Source organism: Rousettus aegyptiacus, unplaced genomic scaffold (assembly GCF_014176215.1).
Source record: "Rousettus aegyptiacus isolate mRouAeg1 unplaced genomic scaffold, mRouAeg1.p scaffold_m13_p_10, whole genome shotgun sequence".
NCBI classification, from domain to species: domain Eukaryota; kingdom Metazoa; phylum Chordata; class Mammalia; order Chiroptera; family Pteropodidae; genus Rousettus; species Rousettus aegyptiacus.
The window spans coordinates 25464770-25481857 of record NW_023416285.1 but is presented as its reverse complement, the minus strand read 5'-3'; the positions used below and the strand labels follow the sequence as shown (position 1 = coordinate 25481857).

The 17088-nt window shown below is 36.9% G+C and overlaps 1 protein-coding gene across 1 annotated transcript in view; it reads right to left on the bottom strand.

Annotated features, from left to right (window-relative positions):
- Nucleotides 1-8955: 8955 nt before the first annotated feature.
- COL25A1 (collagen type XXV alpha 1 chain) overlaps nt 8956-17088 on the bottom strand; it is a 387771-nt gene continuing 379638 nt past the window's right edge. Inside the window, 4 exon segments of the mRNA XM_036227627.1 lie at nt 8956-10594; nt 10597-10672; nt 11588-11614; nt 13129-13182. Coding sequence (XP_036083520.1) covers nt 10488-10594; nt 10597-10672; nt 11588-11614; nt 13129-13182 — 264 coding nt within the window. The 3' untranslated portion in view covers nt 8956-10487.

Here is a 17088-nt window from a genome sequence, read left to right as displayed (position 1 = left end):
GTTAATATTATTAAATGTGACCAAATCTTGACTTTATCTTAACTGATAATCACTATGTATATTTATCATATAAAAAAAGTCAAAAAGTACTGAAAAAATTGCTTAACTTTGATATTTTACAATGATTGAACTGAAAGTGAAGCTTCTTTTACATTCTCTTCAATTATTCAGAACGAGAGAGGAAGTTAGTAAAAAGTCACCTTGACTTTTGGTACCAAGTTATTAGGATTTGAAGACCTTTCTTAAAAAAATTGTTCAAAACAAATATGAAAAAAGCTGAAGCAAATCTTTTTTCACTTTGGACTAAAAAAAGAAAAGTATTAAAAAGAATAGAAAACATCTTTCTGTTTCTAGAACTTTGTAGAAAACGGTTGAAATGGATGAATCTTCGAGAGAAGGGAAGCTGCCATATCAGCTTCGGTAGATTGTGGGGTGAGCCCTCTTGCATCATCAGGAAAGGTTATTTCAGTCAACCTCTTCTCAGGACGTGCAATTTCTTTAGCAACTTGAGCTTTGGTGGGATGCACACACCCTTCGACTTCAGAAACAGGGGCTGCCATTCCAAGAATCTTCTACCCAGAAGAAGTGCTGTATGTCTCTCTCATTTTTCAAAAACACCTATATTAAAACCTGCCGGAATTCAGGTTATTAAGAAAAAAGTCTGCTGTGCTGGGTGCCTGCATTTGTAAACCTCTTTACTACTTGGTCACACAAGAGACAGCGCAGGATGCTGAACCGGTCCTCTTTCCTGGTCTTCACTGCCGAGGGCAGCCCAAGGAAAACTGGCAGCACAACCAGCTCGACTTCTTCATATTTCAACCAAGGCGGCCATGTGAGCCCACAATACTGGAAGCTGTAGATCTGCAGTTGGGACTGCAACTCCCTCAAAATACAAGACCATTTGTGTGTGTGCTCTCTGCCACCTTATCTCTTTTTGGCAATAAGCCATGGTGTAACCCCCTTGAGTTGACAAAAGAAATAAAAGCTCAGCTGTGATCAAAGGAGTCATCAAGTGGCATGCTAGCATCCGAAGTTGCGCAACAAGCAGGTTTGGCACACAGTCATGCTTTTTTAGTCGGTTTCAATGGGTGGTGTAGAATCAACGCTAACAGCGAAGGTGAGTAGGGATGTGACAATAAACTCTAAAATCAGTCAGTATAGTAATTTTCATAGTTTAGAGTCCATATTTGGTCACAATTTCATGTAAACTATTCCATGGCATCTTTTGTCCATGCAATTAGCAAGCCCAAAGTAAAAAAATAGCAAGAATAATCATTCTCTATCACTGATATGTCCATATAAACACATATCTTCACATAAGATAAAGAGATACTGATCTATATTTTTTGCAGGCTTCCCACTAATTTCACATATTGCCCAATTTTGGATGGAAGCAAAGAAAAGATGGACATGTGTACTACTGCAAACAGGAAGAAGCAGCTATATGTAAACATATCTCAGACTTGTAAAATCTGCAATTCCATTTTCAACTATAAATATAAAAAGTGGACCATTATATACACAACTTCATGCTTGGAAGGTTAGATTCATCACTGCAGAAAAACAAACAACGAAAAAGACAAATATAGAGAATTAGTAGTCTAAGATAAAAATTTCAAATTAACATTTAAGAAAACTGGTAGAACCCTGAAGTGTTTTTTTTTTTTTTAGTCAGTCAATAATTGTCCTAAACATTACTTTTCTTAAACTCCAGTGCCATCAAAATAGCCATCCTAGATTCAAGCCGCATTTTCCATTTTGTTGCTGAGAAGTTTGTGGTATTTGTTTCAGTACCTATTCTGGGAAAGCAGAAAACTAGGATTTTTTAAAACATGTATGTGCCATAATTAAAATACATGTCCAATTTATAATTTATATAATCGTCTCCAAGCATTAAAATACACTGTGGAAAGGCTGAGAATTCTAATCTCAGTGGCACCATTTACTTCACGGACACCTGACTATAACACCCTACTTCTTGTTTTCTCCTTTTCTTCTTTTTTGCTAGTCCTGCCTGGCTGCGGACAATGTGAGAGGTAAACTTGCCTGCTATCTTTAGGCCAATAGGTTCCATTGTAATCTAAGGTGCCATAACTCGCTGGTTCCTATGAAAGCTATGGCTTTTTTTCTATGAAACAGTTTTAATCTCCAGATGAGGATGGATGACAACTTTAATAGCCTGGAAGTATTTTCATAACCATAAATTCTGCTGTTTACTCACAAATTACATGAACGTACATCATTATTCTTCAAAATTTAGAAAACTGAACTATAGCTAGAAACAGAAGTAATTTTGAAAAAGCTCATATCATTTTTGCATGAAAAACTTATTATTGAGAGTAGCATGACCAGAGAGACTTGCTCATCAATCACAGTGATTTACACTACCGTCAGAATCTGAATTTTCAGTCAAACATTTACCTCTACGCTCTAGAGGCTAATAAACAAAATGTTTAAAAAGGGTGGTCTACAAAACATAGGACTGACCAAAAGGAATCTACTGGATTTCTTTTAAAATATAATTTAAAAAATAATTTGACTGGCAGTGTATTTGATTAAGTACAAATGTAATCAAAGGATCTAGCTAAGTAGACCACATAAGAGATTTTAGACCATTCCATTTCTCTGATGGTTTTTCTCTTCTTTTTTGGGGAGAGATTGATCACGATGATTTGCATTTGTGTGAAGAGCAAGTGAGGATGAGTGTGGTAAGCAAAACTACAATTTTATCATTGAACGATTATTTTTTATATAAGAAGATGATAGATTTAAGGGATTCTTAATTTTATGTAGACAATAGTATCTATTCTGTGGAAAAATGAGTACTTAAAAGGGAAAATATCTGATTTTCTGATGCTACTCATATTATTACTAGGTTTGTCCTTTTCCTTTTTTTTATTGCTTATTGCCATTATTATGCCCTTACAAACAGCAAGTGATTCAGAAGCAGCCGAACATGATGTGAACTCGAGTTCTGAGTAGTGTCAGAAAGATGATAAAGTAAGCCTTTCACATCTCTCTGTATCTAAGGTGTGCCAATGACTTTATTAAAAAATCATTATAGTATTAGGTTATAGGTCGAAGGTTAAAGAGTAAATGGTAATTCCAGCTCAGGGTGGTATTAAAAATTCTGAGAACAGAGGTTATGATGGTGAAAGAATACTTTTCTCAGGTGAAGAAGAATATGATGATAGGTCCATCTTCCCGAGAACCACTTGACCTCAGATGTGATTGAGATAACTATCAGACAGGCTGGAAGTGGAATTTGGGAAGCTACTAAATAAATGACGCTGCTGAGAGAGAAGGAAGGTGTTTCTTTCCCTGGTCCATTGGGGGTGAAAGTAGTTAAGCAAGAGAGTGAGTTACACAGGATCTCACAACGTAGTTTATGAGCTAAGACGAAACCAGGAGAGTCAAGTTTCTCTTCATCTATCTGCAGTCCTACATAGTTCTGTATGGTCTTGTTGATGAAACATGCCTGTCAAAAACTACTGCATAAGCCACAAGGTGTTAGTGAAAAAGCTCAAAATCATCAAGGCAGCGTGTATACTTCCCTCTAGTTTATTTTTACACTAGTGGAATTCCTTCATTTTTCAGAAGCATATATGCACAGTCCTTTATAGTCAGGATCACACCATGATTATCCGTCAGCAGAGCAATTCCCTGCTTAAAGTTCTTCCACTAGTTGGCACCGTCACCTTCTAGTTCTGTTACTTATTAGCTCTGTGCCTTGGAAGTTACTTAACTTCTCTGAATTTCAGCTTCCTTATCCACATCAATGAAGTTAATTAAGACCCTATAGGGTTATAGTGAGGATTCAATGAAATAATACTCCTTATATAAAAGGGCTTATCACGTAATAAGATTCTCTGTCAGGGATAAGTTCCTTTCCCTACACAGTGACCACAGGCAGCCATATAAAGAGGCTAGAATAAACTTACACTATAAAGGACACCAACTTATATATAACCAGATTATCCTAAATAAATCAAGGCATCATTGAAGAAAAAAGGTGATGCTTACATTTTCTGCTTTCTCAGCTTTACGACTAAAATTGACAGGGTTCTACCATGTATTTGCATGTTTGTCTAAGTCATTGAGTATAAATAGAAAAATAATCACAATTAAGAACAGTTTTAAACAGTAAGAGGACAAAGTGTTTATTGAGACAAGCAAACCATGCACTGCCTGCCCCTTTCCATTCCAAAGAGATGATTTGAGAGAGAGGTTCCAAATTACAGTGTCTGCGAGGAACATTTTTTAATCCTCAGTTTAGGAAGAAATTAGCAATGAACATATTAATCAAAAGATATTCTGGAGATGAAATCTTTTGCTTTTTAATATCCAAACAACTTTCAGGACTGTCAAATTCAAAAGGTCTGTTCTCAATGGAAAAGGCTAGGTCGGGTGAAGATAAAGGGAGTGCGCTTTTTAAGAAATAATTCCATAAAGCCTACCTTTTGCCAACAGCCAGGCATAGGTAATCCATCTGGCCCCTGTTTTAAAGAGAATAAGAATTCCTCAGGCTCCACGAAAGTGATCATACTTCATAATTCACATGCTCAGAGACTTAAAAAATGGATTTCTACACATTAGGTAGCTTTAGTCATAGGCATCTTTTTCTAATTATAATAATTAACTCCCAATAGAATACCCAACGTTAGTTAAAATGCAAAAAATTCAAATATTTTCTAGAGTGAGTGAGTACACATTTTAAAAATACATAAAGTATAGAAAAAACTATGCCTAATTTTGAAAAAGTAATTTCCTAAGGATAGTGGTCTACTCAGTTCTACCATTAGTCCATAAACCTGTACTATTCCTATAAATTTCATTAAAATACATTTCACAATTATCTTTATTAAATAAACCAAAATATGCTTTCCAGTTACTACGGTCTATGGTTAAATGCATAATAATAATGAATAATCAATGATAAACCATTTCTATCTGAAGTTTATAGCTCTTCACACACTATCTTTCACTTTTCTATATTAAAAGAAGATATAGTGGAACATAATTAATCGAATTAAAAGAGAGGCAGCCTATCTAAATCATTATAGTAAAAGGTTATCCACAGCATTTATCAAATTTTCTGTAAAATTCTTCAGAAGCCAGTTAACAAATTCTGAATAAACAAGAGATCCCTACATGTTGCGAAATTTATTTTCATTTGAAGTGTAAGCACTCTTCAGATACAAATGGTACAAATAATGCAGGGAGAGTTGGTACATTATGAGACATGCCTGTGTTTTCTCCCAACAAAATGATTGTGAAAATAATATTACTTATTATCAATAACAAGCAAACAAAACAAAAGACTGAGCACTTATTGATACTGTCTAATTGAAACTATGGACTGAGTAATTTTTTTTTCTATACATACAACCTCTTAATAGACTTGAGAAGCATAAATGTATCTTTATAGAATCATGCTTAGCACTAAAAAATAATATAACATGCAAATCAAGTATAACCATCAGCACAACCATAAAACGTTTTCCTTTATACCTCAAAAAATATGAATATACTTTTTTAAAATGTAAAAAAACAAACAAACTTTGAAATAGCTTTATAAGATATTTGGGAAAAATTCGGTAATGCCAGATTGGTACAAGGAGAAGGATCACCCAGTAGAATTTTAGATTTTAGTATAAGGAGGATTTTGAGTTCATGCCAATGGAGATAGGGAGTTCTGTCTACTTTAGGAAAGTCAGTTTCAAAAGGAGGGACCATTAAATCGAAAGGGTTATGTGACAAAGAAGGGGGTTTGGGCTGCAGACTATTATCATCTTTAGAAGCTCAGAGAGGTTTGGTTTTCTTCCGTACAGCCTCTTAACAGCATTCCTTTGAATTGGCTAACTCCTGACTGCAAAAGCTTAACTCTGTAGGTTTGGTCTTATTTACTGCCTGGCAGAAATTTATGGAAGAGGCACAAATGCCTTTATTTCTTTTAGAGGAAAAGAAAAAAAAGTTCGATTTAGGGCTAAACCCTGAAGTTAGCTGTGCCTTTCCGCAGAAGCTTTTATATAATTTTAATGTAGTCTTTAAATATTGTCGAATATTCCCCAGAACGCAGACCTGGTGGTCCTGTCAGTTGTGAGAACGATGTCAGGAGATGAATCTGCAGTCATCGATAGAGATGCATGCGTGCTCTCTTCACTCCGCAGTTGTTGAAGGAGCTATTCATGCACATGCATGTAGTGTATTTATCATGTAAAGCGTGTTCCAGAAACAACACTTTACACTGATAGAGATGAATATGTAATGAACAAATGAGACCGCATGCAGGGTGGTAGGAAAGAGAAATACTGTACCAATTGGCAAGGGGCATCCAGCCCATCCAGGCCAGGTTGGCCTGGCTCCCCTTTTTCCCCCTTAACGCCACGGAATCCCTGTTTGTAAAGATTAACTCACAAAGTTACTAACACAAGAAATCGCTTATGCACAAATTATGCTAAAGAAATAATCGCAATAATAAAAGGCTGGGAGAGGAGCAACTCTGAAGTGAAAAGTAACATGCAGTGAAGCTGGACAAAGTAACACTGAGCTTGACATAACCCTGTAACAAGGGCTGGTCTGGGAACAGTGACCTCTTTTGAGAAGTACAGAATAGTGCTGGTTCCTCTTCAGATCCCACATTCGTGTTCTAGAAGCAGGTCAATATTGAGTGTTAAGAAACCAGGCAGAGCTGGTGGCCAGAGACAAGGTGCGGAACATAACAGGATAACCCAGACAGATACTTCTGGTACCTTGAAGTCATATTAAATGACCCCAATCAGAACCCCTGCTGTTACGGGTCCCTCCAGCTTGCTCTTCTCCCAGTTTATCCTTTCACACATGACATCTGAAGACAGAGTTCCATGAGTCAGACATACCAACGGGCAAGGTGCATCTAATCCGGGGGCACCCTGTTCTCCTTTCTCCCCTTTAGGCCCCTTTTTGCCTTTCTTTCCCTTTTCCCCCTGTGAATATAAGGGTTTAAATAAAAGACAGGTTTTATTTGGGGGGGAAATAATGATGATTCAAAAGATGGTTTAGCCAATAAAAGTCTGGAAGGGCATTTACCACTGTAAGGCATGATACTATAAAAAGAACAGAGTGACAATGGATTTTGGGCAACAATATATGGGGTTTTATTTATGATACTCAACAAGATGACAGGAGGAGACCTACAAGGCTGTCACATCAGAAAAGAGAATCAGTGCTGACGTAGGGCCCAGAGCAGCAGTCCCTGTGAATGAGGCGTTTCTGCCATCGAACTGGAGGAGTGACAGATACCAACTGTGCTGAAGCCAGCCTGTGGCAGGTGAAGTTCAGAGAAAGAACGGATACTTCACCCAATCGTCAATACCTGTCAATTTGTTGTTTTCTAATCCTATGATAAATGGAAGCTACATTGAGCCAGAGAAAAAGAAAAGAATATTAATAGCTTCTATCATTTTGAAATATATCCAATTTTATGACTTTTTAGCTCTCATTAAAAAATTTTCAATGTATTAAAAAAATATGCTTCTATTTATTTTAACATTCTTTTTCAAGAAACTAAAAGCAAATGCTTTCCTTATTAAGTCAGATAAATAAATTTAAAAAGTGATAGTACTTCTCAACAATGCCAATTGGAGAAGCAGGCTTATTTATACATTCAGGGCTCTCTTTAATTCACTCATATTGATCACATGCCAGGTGTTCACAATGGTAAATATGTTTCCAGCTTACAAAAGCCAAAAAAAAAAAAAAAATCTGCTCAAGAGAGAAGCAGTTTGGATGAAGTTGAGCTAATGCTAAAAAATGAGGTAGGCAGGATAATTATATAGTGGGAATGTAGCCATGGAAATTAGTATTTAGGAATCAAGGTAAAGGTTGTGGAAATCTGCATGGATCACAAGGATGGAGGAATTAAGGAAAGGAGGCAAAAGGAGGAGAAGGTAGGAATGCACCTCAGCTGTTTCACGTTAACATAAATATCTCTGCATATTTATAGACAAGAAGTCGGTGAGTACAGAATACAAAATACAATACATATTTAAATCAGTGTATTCATTCTGCAATCAGGATGGCAGTTATATAAAACTGATTAATTTCAGAAGCAAAGCAACATAAATATTCAAAGGTGAAAAGCATACTGAACAGAAATATATGAGATATGCATTCAAATTAATATATTCATTCTGAGTGAACGAAAGCTTCTCATTTATCTCCTGTGTGCCAAAAAGATTGCATCAGAAGGCTCAGAATCAAAAACACTTGGATTTCTTTAAAACTGGAAAAAGAGAAAAATTTTGTGTGGTTCAGTTGATCATAATCAAAGACAAAGACCTGAGAAGCCAGAGTGAAATGAGAGCAGATGTGACAGGAAATGAGGTAGGAGGAGCATTTGGGAGTGAATCGCTCACTCACGCAAGATGAATGAACATCCTTCTTCAGAAAGTAACTTCAGTGCTATGACATAAAACGGATTTAAGCTTGTTTCAGTGAGCTCTTTTCTTCTAAGACACAGTGGACTCTTCTTCACATAGGTGTGACTGACACCAGGGGCGCTGGGCATTATTAATTAAGAATTCACTTCACTGTTTGATTTATAAATCAACCCAGATTAATAATTCAACAGAAAAGTGTTGTGATATGAATGCTGACTGAACAGGGTATAGGAATTTTTCAGCAATATTTTAGCAAACTTCAAGCTTTATAGAAAACAGATAACTACCGTACAAAGAATAATGTATCGGTGTTATTAACCAGTACAGTTTTGTAACAGTTAGGGATTCCCTAGGCAACATGAAACCTTATCTGTCGTTGTGGGTATGAGTGCATAAGGGCTCCTGCTAATATTTGTCTCCCAGGTCAAAGAATGTTCACATCTAGAATCTAATTTTCCTAAACATAAAACTTGTATACATGAATCTGAAATATGGAAATATTTTATATGAGTGATTAACATTACTTGAGTATTAAATCTATAGTTTAATGTATTAATAAGTTATAAAACTGATCACTTCCTCTTTGTTTAAAAGATAATTAAAATGAGTAACCTCAAAATGGTGACATACTTTTGAGTAAGATTTTAGACTTAGACAACCCATTAGGGAAAGAAGAAATAAATGCCTACAACCTTTAAAACAAGGGTCTCCAACCTCCGGGCTGTGGACTGGTACCGATCCATGGCCTGTCAGGAACCTGGCCACACGGCAAGAAGTGAGCCAGACGAGTGAGCGTCTGTGTTTGCAGCCGCTCCCCAGCACTAGCATCACCACCTCAGCTACATCTCAGGTCATTGGCATTAGATTCTCATAAGAGCACTGGTCCCTAGTGCCAAAAAGGTTGGGGACTGCTGCTTTAAAGCATACATACATTGAGCTAAAATACACAATTTATCTCAAAACGTGCATATTTTATAGTTAGAAGTTATAATTCAGAATAAAAGAACTATTTTTATGCCTTGTCTGTGAGATGCAGACAAAACAGCATCGACCTTGAGGTTGGTGTGAAAGACTTATCACACATAAAGCTTTTGGGAAAATGCCTAAGCGCTTAATAAATGTAATGATATTGATGATGGTGGTGGTAGTTTCCCATAACTACTCATCTCAGATCGGTCTTCTTGTCAATGGAAAGCTAAGTAATATTTAAGGTCTAAAAACACACAGCAGGCTTAACGCCCTTCTTTTCTTGACAATTTTCATTTGACTGTGCTTTTCAAAAGCTATGGACCTTACTGTTAAAGAGAATTTACAGGGTTTTTGAAAACAGCATGTTGGTAAATAAGTCAGGACACAAATTAATCTGAAAAATATAGCTGGTTTAAATTTGAACTGAGAAGGTACACTTTCAGCCACTTTAAGAGTTTCACTGTTCTACTAAAGTGCTCAGTTTTTATTTGCTTCTTTTGCTGTGTCCAGTAAAAGCAAAGGAGAACAGAAAGGAAAAATTATTTCAAAAATCCATAATCCAAAGTTTGCTTTTAGGTATAAAACCATTTGCCTGCTTTTGGAGCCTATAGACCCTGAAGTGGATGGTCCTGAGATAGAACCTAAGCACAACATCAAAAAATATGCCAATATCTTCATTTAAAAATATGCACAGCATGTAAAAGTGGCACATCCTACTCTCTGCCTAATGGACTCGCTGGGGTTGGTCAGTCACGCTGCTTGTCTTCCATTCTCCAATTCAATCAAGACGCAAGACATGTCTTCTGTCTCTCTTGAGAATGTGTGAAGGTAACTGAGGTGAGGGCTTTATAGGGTTAAGTGAATTCTGCCAGAAGACTGCTGCAGATTTGCGCTATTTCAGTTTAATGGAATAAATGCCCTTATTCTTTCATTTTCAAGAATCCTCGAACATTACATCTTTCAACACGTTGGTGCCGGGTAGTTGAAAAATTGTAGCCTGGCTATCTGGGGATTATAATTTTCTTCTATACTAGAAAGTGCCCTTATTTCTAGCGGGATAGCCTTCTTCATTCCTCTCTGAAGACCTGATTCCTTAGATCAAGCATGGGCATGTTTTTGGAGCACAAGATGGAGAAAGATTAGATGTATGAAAGAGTCACACAGGCTAAACAGCAAAACAGACAGCAGGAGAAAAAGCAAACAGGCACATGCTGAGATGGAGAGGTCACCTTTTCTCCCTTTTCTCCTAGATCACCCTTCTCGCCTCGTGGACCAGGGAAGCCCTATAGGATAAATAAAAAGCAAACCAAAGAGATCTATTGATGTAACTGTGGCAAATCACATTGAAAATATAAAGTTAAGATTTCATGTTTTCAAATGTAGATATAAAAAAAATGGCATGCCCAACAATCTGAGAACGTAGCTAAAGTAGCACTTACAAAAAATAGTTAACATCTGTATACAACAGGTTTCTTGCTTTTTCTCCTAGGAAATGTATAGTGGAGAGAATATCAGGATACCAGTTTGAATCCTGACAAGTTCACTGCTCTGCGTGGCCTTTGGCAAACCACTTACCTCAGCATTTTAGTCCCTTGACCATAAAATAAGATAATATTCTACTACACAACTGTTGGTGTGAGCATTAAATGCAATGATATAAAGTATCAGAATTATATCTGTACACAACAGGTGCTCAATAAATAGTAGCTATTATTAATTTTGTTATTGTTATTATTCACATAATACAGGGTGACCAGTGTTCATTTCAAGAGGCATTTGAGAGTCTCCATATTAACAAAATTATAAGATATATAGGGACTCTATGCTAAAGGGAAAATACTGCATAATAGCTTTGAGACTAGTTATATCATTCTTTAAGGGTAGCATGTGAAATATACTTCAATTTTATGTACATTTTTAAATAGATGATTCAACTGCAGACATTGAGAGCATCCCTAATTTGGGAAACTATTTTGAAGTGGTACTATCAACTGTCGGTTATTAACTTTACACCAGATAATTATTTTTTCTCTTGTTTATCTTATGTAAACGCTAGTGGTGTATTTCATATTGCCTACATGTATAGCAATATATGTTACATGCATAACTGTGCACAGAAAAAAAAGAAGTATTCTTGCTGTTATTGATGATGGAGCATCTATTGTAATAGGAAGATATTTGATGCACGTATTACTTACATCAAGACCAGGCTCTCCATCTTTCCCCTGCCAAAGAACCACAGTAGCTACGTTAGTGTTCCTACGTTTCAAAAATAGGTTATTGTTTTAGTTAAGGCTGCCTGCATATGCAACACTGGTATTAGAACTACTTCAGAAATGTGAAAAAAATATTTTTTTTATTGATTAGTAAAACAAATTTCATTACTAAATAAGTAAAGTGACTGTTAATGTTGTTGTTAAGGGTTATGAAAAGTTTTTCTTATATATCAGGTTATTCAATCTGTTATTTTACTGAAGTTAAATGCTTGGTATTAAACCAAGTTATTAAACCAAGAGTAAGTTGAAAGCAAAAATATGGTTTAATTAATTTAAAAACACACCAGCACTAATAGAGTGTGCATATCAATGCTGTTTTGATAATTTAGTAGCTAGTTTATAAGTGAGTAAAAAACATGGAAATTATATTGTTAAATATAGTTTTAACTTGGCTAGATGTGCACCTAGTCTATTAATATTGAGGGTGTAAAGGTCACAACTTAAACACTGTTTTTAAGTAAGCTTTATAAATGAATGATCCCCACATACAAAAGGAGTCATAAGACTGTTGAGCAAGGATAAAATCACGCCCATGTGCAGATCATCAGACCAGTGACCCTATTGTGTCAGACAATGGATCCACCTCAAGTTGTTGAGAAGTTGTTTTGATTCCGTCAATTGACATCTATTTCAAAACAGCCTTCACTTGGAATCTGTTTTAAAATCAGCCTCTCTTTTAGCACTGAAGTAATCATGGTTTAAGTTTATTATTTCAGTTCATAAAAACGGGAAAGTACAAGGTATATGGAAGATACACAGGGGTTAGAAATCTTAATACAACCAATGCTCCTATTGCAGTCCCTACCCTACCCCAAGGAATCATTTATGATTATCTCAAAGATAATGTTCTGAAGCAAACCTGAGGCCTTAATTTGAAGTCTGTGTAATTGAGAATCTTCAGAAGACAGAACACTATCAACAGCTATGTCCTGAAGAGCCCTTGTTACCACAGCAACTTAGAGGGCTCAGAGACATCATAGTCATCATAAACATCGATTTGAGAAATAGCTTTTATTAGCAAGAGTAATTTCAGTAAGTGACCTATGAGAGAAGATAACACCTGCAGGAAGTTGTTTTAACCAAGGCTTCCACAACCACTTTTGGTACAGTGACCCTCCAAAGAAGTACCAATTATGGGCGTCCAGTCAGATGGCAGAGGGAAAGTATCATCTGACAGTGGGAATCCACTTTCAGGCTGGTACTGGTCACCACATGGACAAGCTCTGACCCTCTCAATCTCATGAAGTGTGTGGGTGTGTGTCTATATGTGAGCGGGAAAATGTGACACAGATATGACCTAGCTCTCGAGGACATGGTGACACTGGGGTTGGAGAGACTTAGTGGATTGTTCTTTGCTCCTGTCATGTGGTTAGTTGGCCCCATGAGGGAAGGGTTAATTGTGCCAGTGACAGGCAGTCTCTGCATGCTGAAGGTGGTGGCCGCACACAAGACACAGAACTCACAGGCAGTCCATAGGGCCCTCTGGGGCCGGGCTCTCCCACAGCTCCTTTTTCACCCTAAAATGAAAGATGGAAAATTCAAATCATACATAAACACCTATATTCAAACACTTTCCCTAATGACTTGCAGATAAAGACACTATCTCAAGTATCATTCTATCAAAATTCCAAAGATTCAGGTTTTCCCAGAGTCACTGCCAATAATATAGTAAAAGTAATCTGCATTAGACTATTTTATTAAATCGCCTTTGAAAGAAGGACAGTAAGGAAGGCTGCTGCTGTCCTGCTGTGCATAAGGAATGGCAAATCTGGAACGCTGACCTTGTTTTTTTGGCCCTGGTATGAATAATTTATTTGTTACTAATTATTTTAAGTTACTACTTTTTTAAAATGTAAGAATAAAATGCCTTTTTTTTTTTTTCTATCAAATGTCTCTTCCTCACCAAAGCGTTCCTGGTCCTATACCGAGTACACGTGGCGCTTGTATCTGGAGACACAGACAGGTTGTAACCTGTTTATTCTTTGCTGAGCGCATGATTGGAATATGCACCTTAGGGTGCAGGGCCTCTGCTTTGTTCTCTCCTGCACCCCCGTGGCTTACAATAGTGTCTGACACATCAGTAAATATTTGTTGAATGCATGAATCAAGTCAAATTAATACAATCATGTACCTGTTTTCCTTCCTTTCTGAAAAGGAGGGTTTAAAAATGTTTATGCCTTTGACTAAATGTCTGACAAGGTAGGTATGTATTACCTTCATTGCTACCTTGCCCCTAGCTTAGATGACAATCTTGAATGCTTACAAAGACTAAGTGTAATTGGAGGTGGTCCCAAGAATATGAGTAATTGTGATAATAAAGACATGTTCTGCATTTCGAATGGTGTTTTCCTCTGCTGCCACCTTCAAAATTAAGGGGTTTGTCAGGAGTCACGGTGATGTTTACAATAGTGACCAAACAGAAAATGTTATATCCCTATAACACACCACTGAAGAAATTTAAACGTTAGCAAATTTTTTTCCTGGGTCAAATGCCAAGTTCAGCTGAAAACTGTGCACACAGATCCAAGTATTTTGCTGTTTCTCTACATCCCAGATTCCCATTTGAGAAAATTTCAAGTCACTGTTAACATTTTTCTTTAAACTTAAGGGTTTGTAGAGCAAATTGGCACTTCCACCTAGAAGCACATATAGTATAGGGAGATTATTGAAAATAAATATAAGTATGATAAAAGCTTGTTGAACTTTTAATCATTATTGCTCACTGTTTATTACTGAAAGAGCAGCAATTGCATTCAGTCGAGTGGCCAGGCTTTGAAATGAAACAGATTTAAATCTGAACTCCAGTTCTGGCACTTACTGGCTATATGGCCCTACGTAACTTTCCTAATCTTTCTGTGCCTGAGTTTCGTTGGCTGTAAAATAAGAATAACATATTCTACAAGAATTTTTCTGAAGATATATGTGATTATAAAATATGAAATTCATTATCACCCAATAATATGTGTATTATTATTATGTATCTAGCGGTCTTAATTTTAATAAAAAGGGCTTGGCAACCTAAAAAACACTTAATTTAAAATACATTTATTTCAGTTTGATCTGACTGTTATTTATGATTTTTAAAATGGTGGCGGCCGTGGTGGTGTATGTGTGTGTGTGTGTGTGGTGTGGAATGGTTAAAAGGATGGCTCACATAACCTGGAGTGGGTCTGGTTTTAAAAAACTCAACAAATTAGAGTTCGAACAGATCGTTTAAAAAAATCTCCATGGAGTATTTCAATATACCTATTCCCTTTTCTCTCCTCTGACTGAGCACCTTGGCTTTATTTTGTTTTAAAAATAAATATATCATGGCTTATTTGAATTAAGTTGTCACTAAAACATTTGTCTGTGGAACTTCTTTTATAGAATTGCTCACCCCAAAATAATTACTTTAGGCTAATACTGATGATTCCATTTCACCTGCCAGTGATTGTTTCAGAATAGGACATATGACCTAATTCTGGCCAATAAGGTGTGGGGGGCGGTCAGCTGGGAAGCAGTGGGGAGGGGTTCCTCACTCCTAAGAAAGAGGCAAAGGAGAGAAGGTCTAGATGTGTGTTGCTCTGCTGATGCTTCTCTGGAGGGGGCGTTGAGAGCCGAGCCGTGACCAGTGTGTCTGTGGTCAGAAGACAAAGCTAGCACACGGAAAGGGCACAGAAGCAAAGACTGGAGTCCCTCCACTGAATATTTTGATATAAACAATATATTTCTTTATTGTTTAAGGCATTTTAATTTGGGGGTCCGTCACTTAAGAGCCAAAAAAAGCATCCTAATGGTCCCAACTTGAAAACCTGTAGGAATGAAACATTAACACAGGGATTTGAATGAGCAACTTCTTTTCCTGGATTAAATAATTCCAAAAGAACTTTTGAACCTCCCCAATTTAACAACTTCTAGAGAGTTCCTAAGCAGTTACAAGGCCAGATGAAGAAATCGACGGAAGGCAGGGGCCATCAGGTGCTTGAAGAGCTGTCAAGTACGCTCATGTACTTGACAATTTCTGAGTAACATTGTCTGTCAAATGCCTGGCTCCTTTTAGGCTGATCTAATTTCATTCAGGCTCTTTAATGTGCATGTCTACACTAAGGAATTATTCTAGAATGTTCCCTTTTCCTGGTTCTTCCCTTTAAATTTTGAAACTTTTTCAAGAGAGTCCAGATGACGCCTCAATCAATTAACTTTGAGAATCGCACTCCAGTTTGGCACTTTGGGTGAGGGGCACTTGGAGAGGACTGATACACGATCCAGCTAAGGTAGTTAACATGCTGAGTAAATACAAGTGTAACACTTTACACTGCACACCATTTGACTTAAACTATGCCTTCAAAAATTCTTAGAGATTTCATTTGCTCTCGTGGTTAGTTCTGCCCCAGCATCGAGACCTGATACTCTTGTGACACTGTGGAGCTATCGGAAGTAGCAGCTGATTTACCAAATGGTAAACCCTCTTGAGCCCCAGGGCATTCTGCCAAAAGACTACTTGAGATTTGCTGCTCCATTTTTAGTACATGTACTGAATTTCTTGATACAACGCTTGAATGGTTCATCAGTGGGAGGCTCTTCACTCTTAAATATTTTTAATTAAGATGATCTTCATAAGTCACTGGCTTGATCTTAGAAATAAGATCAAATAAAGACAATTGCAGATCCAGACTATTTATTCCTTTAGGACTCACCTCTTTCTAGAAGCATTCTTGGATAAAGCTAGCCTTCCTCATTGCTCTATGTACAGCCTGTACTGTTTGTATTCACACTGGCCTCATTACCTGGCTATTTTTCTCAGGTAATTTTTTTCCTCTGCAATTAGGTTGTAAAAACTTCTAGATCAGATAAAATAGCTATTTCCTTTACAGTACCAAATAAACATATATTGTGGATTCGTAAAAAGTTATAGGATGATGAATTAATTATAATTGTTTAATTCAACTCACTGGAGCAAATTAGCAAAATAGACTTTACATAAAAGGAAGGAGAGTTTCCATTTCACACTAGAAAGACACTGTGCTTTGTACATCATAGCGTATGATAAATATTTACTGAATGAGTGAATTTACTTTATAGAACACGGAACTGAAACGTATGCCAAAGAAATCACTACGCGGTCCTCTATGTTAAAGCAAATCACCCCGGACTGATGAAACTCTGTAGAGTTTTAAAAGACTGCAGAGTTGCGCAATGAAGCCTTCCAACATGCTGAAGCCCTCACTATCAGGATACTTTCTTTACATCCTACCCTGAACAGTGGGGAAACCGATGACGCGATTCCACTCAGACACAGAAAACACTTCTAAGTTCCCCAAGGCGAGGAAAAGAAAAAGTGGGAGACAAAACAGAGAAAGAGGGAGAGAAGTTACGGACAGATGACCAGCTGCTGATGTGGCAGGACATTTTTTTGTGTCAGATATTTATCTTCTGCTTTT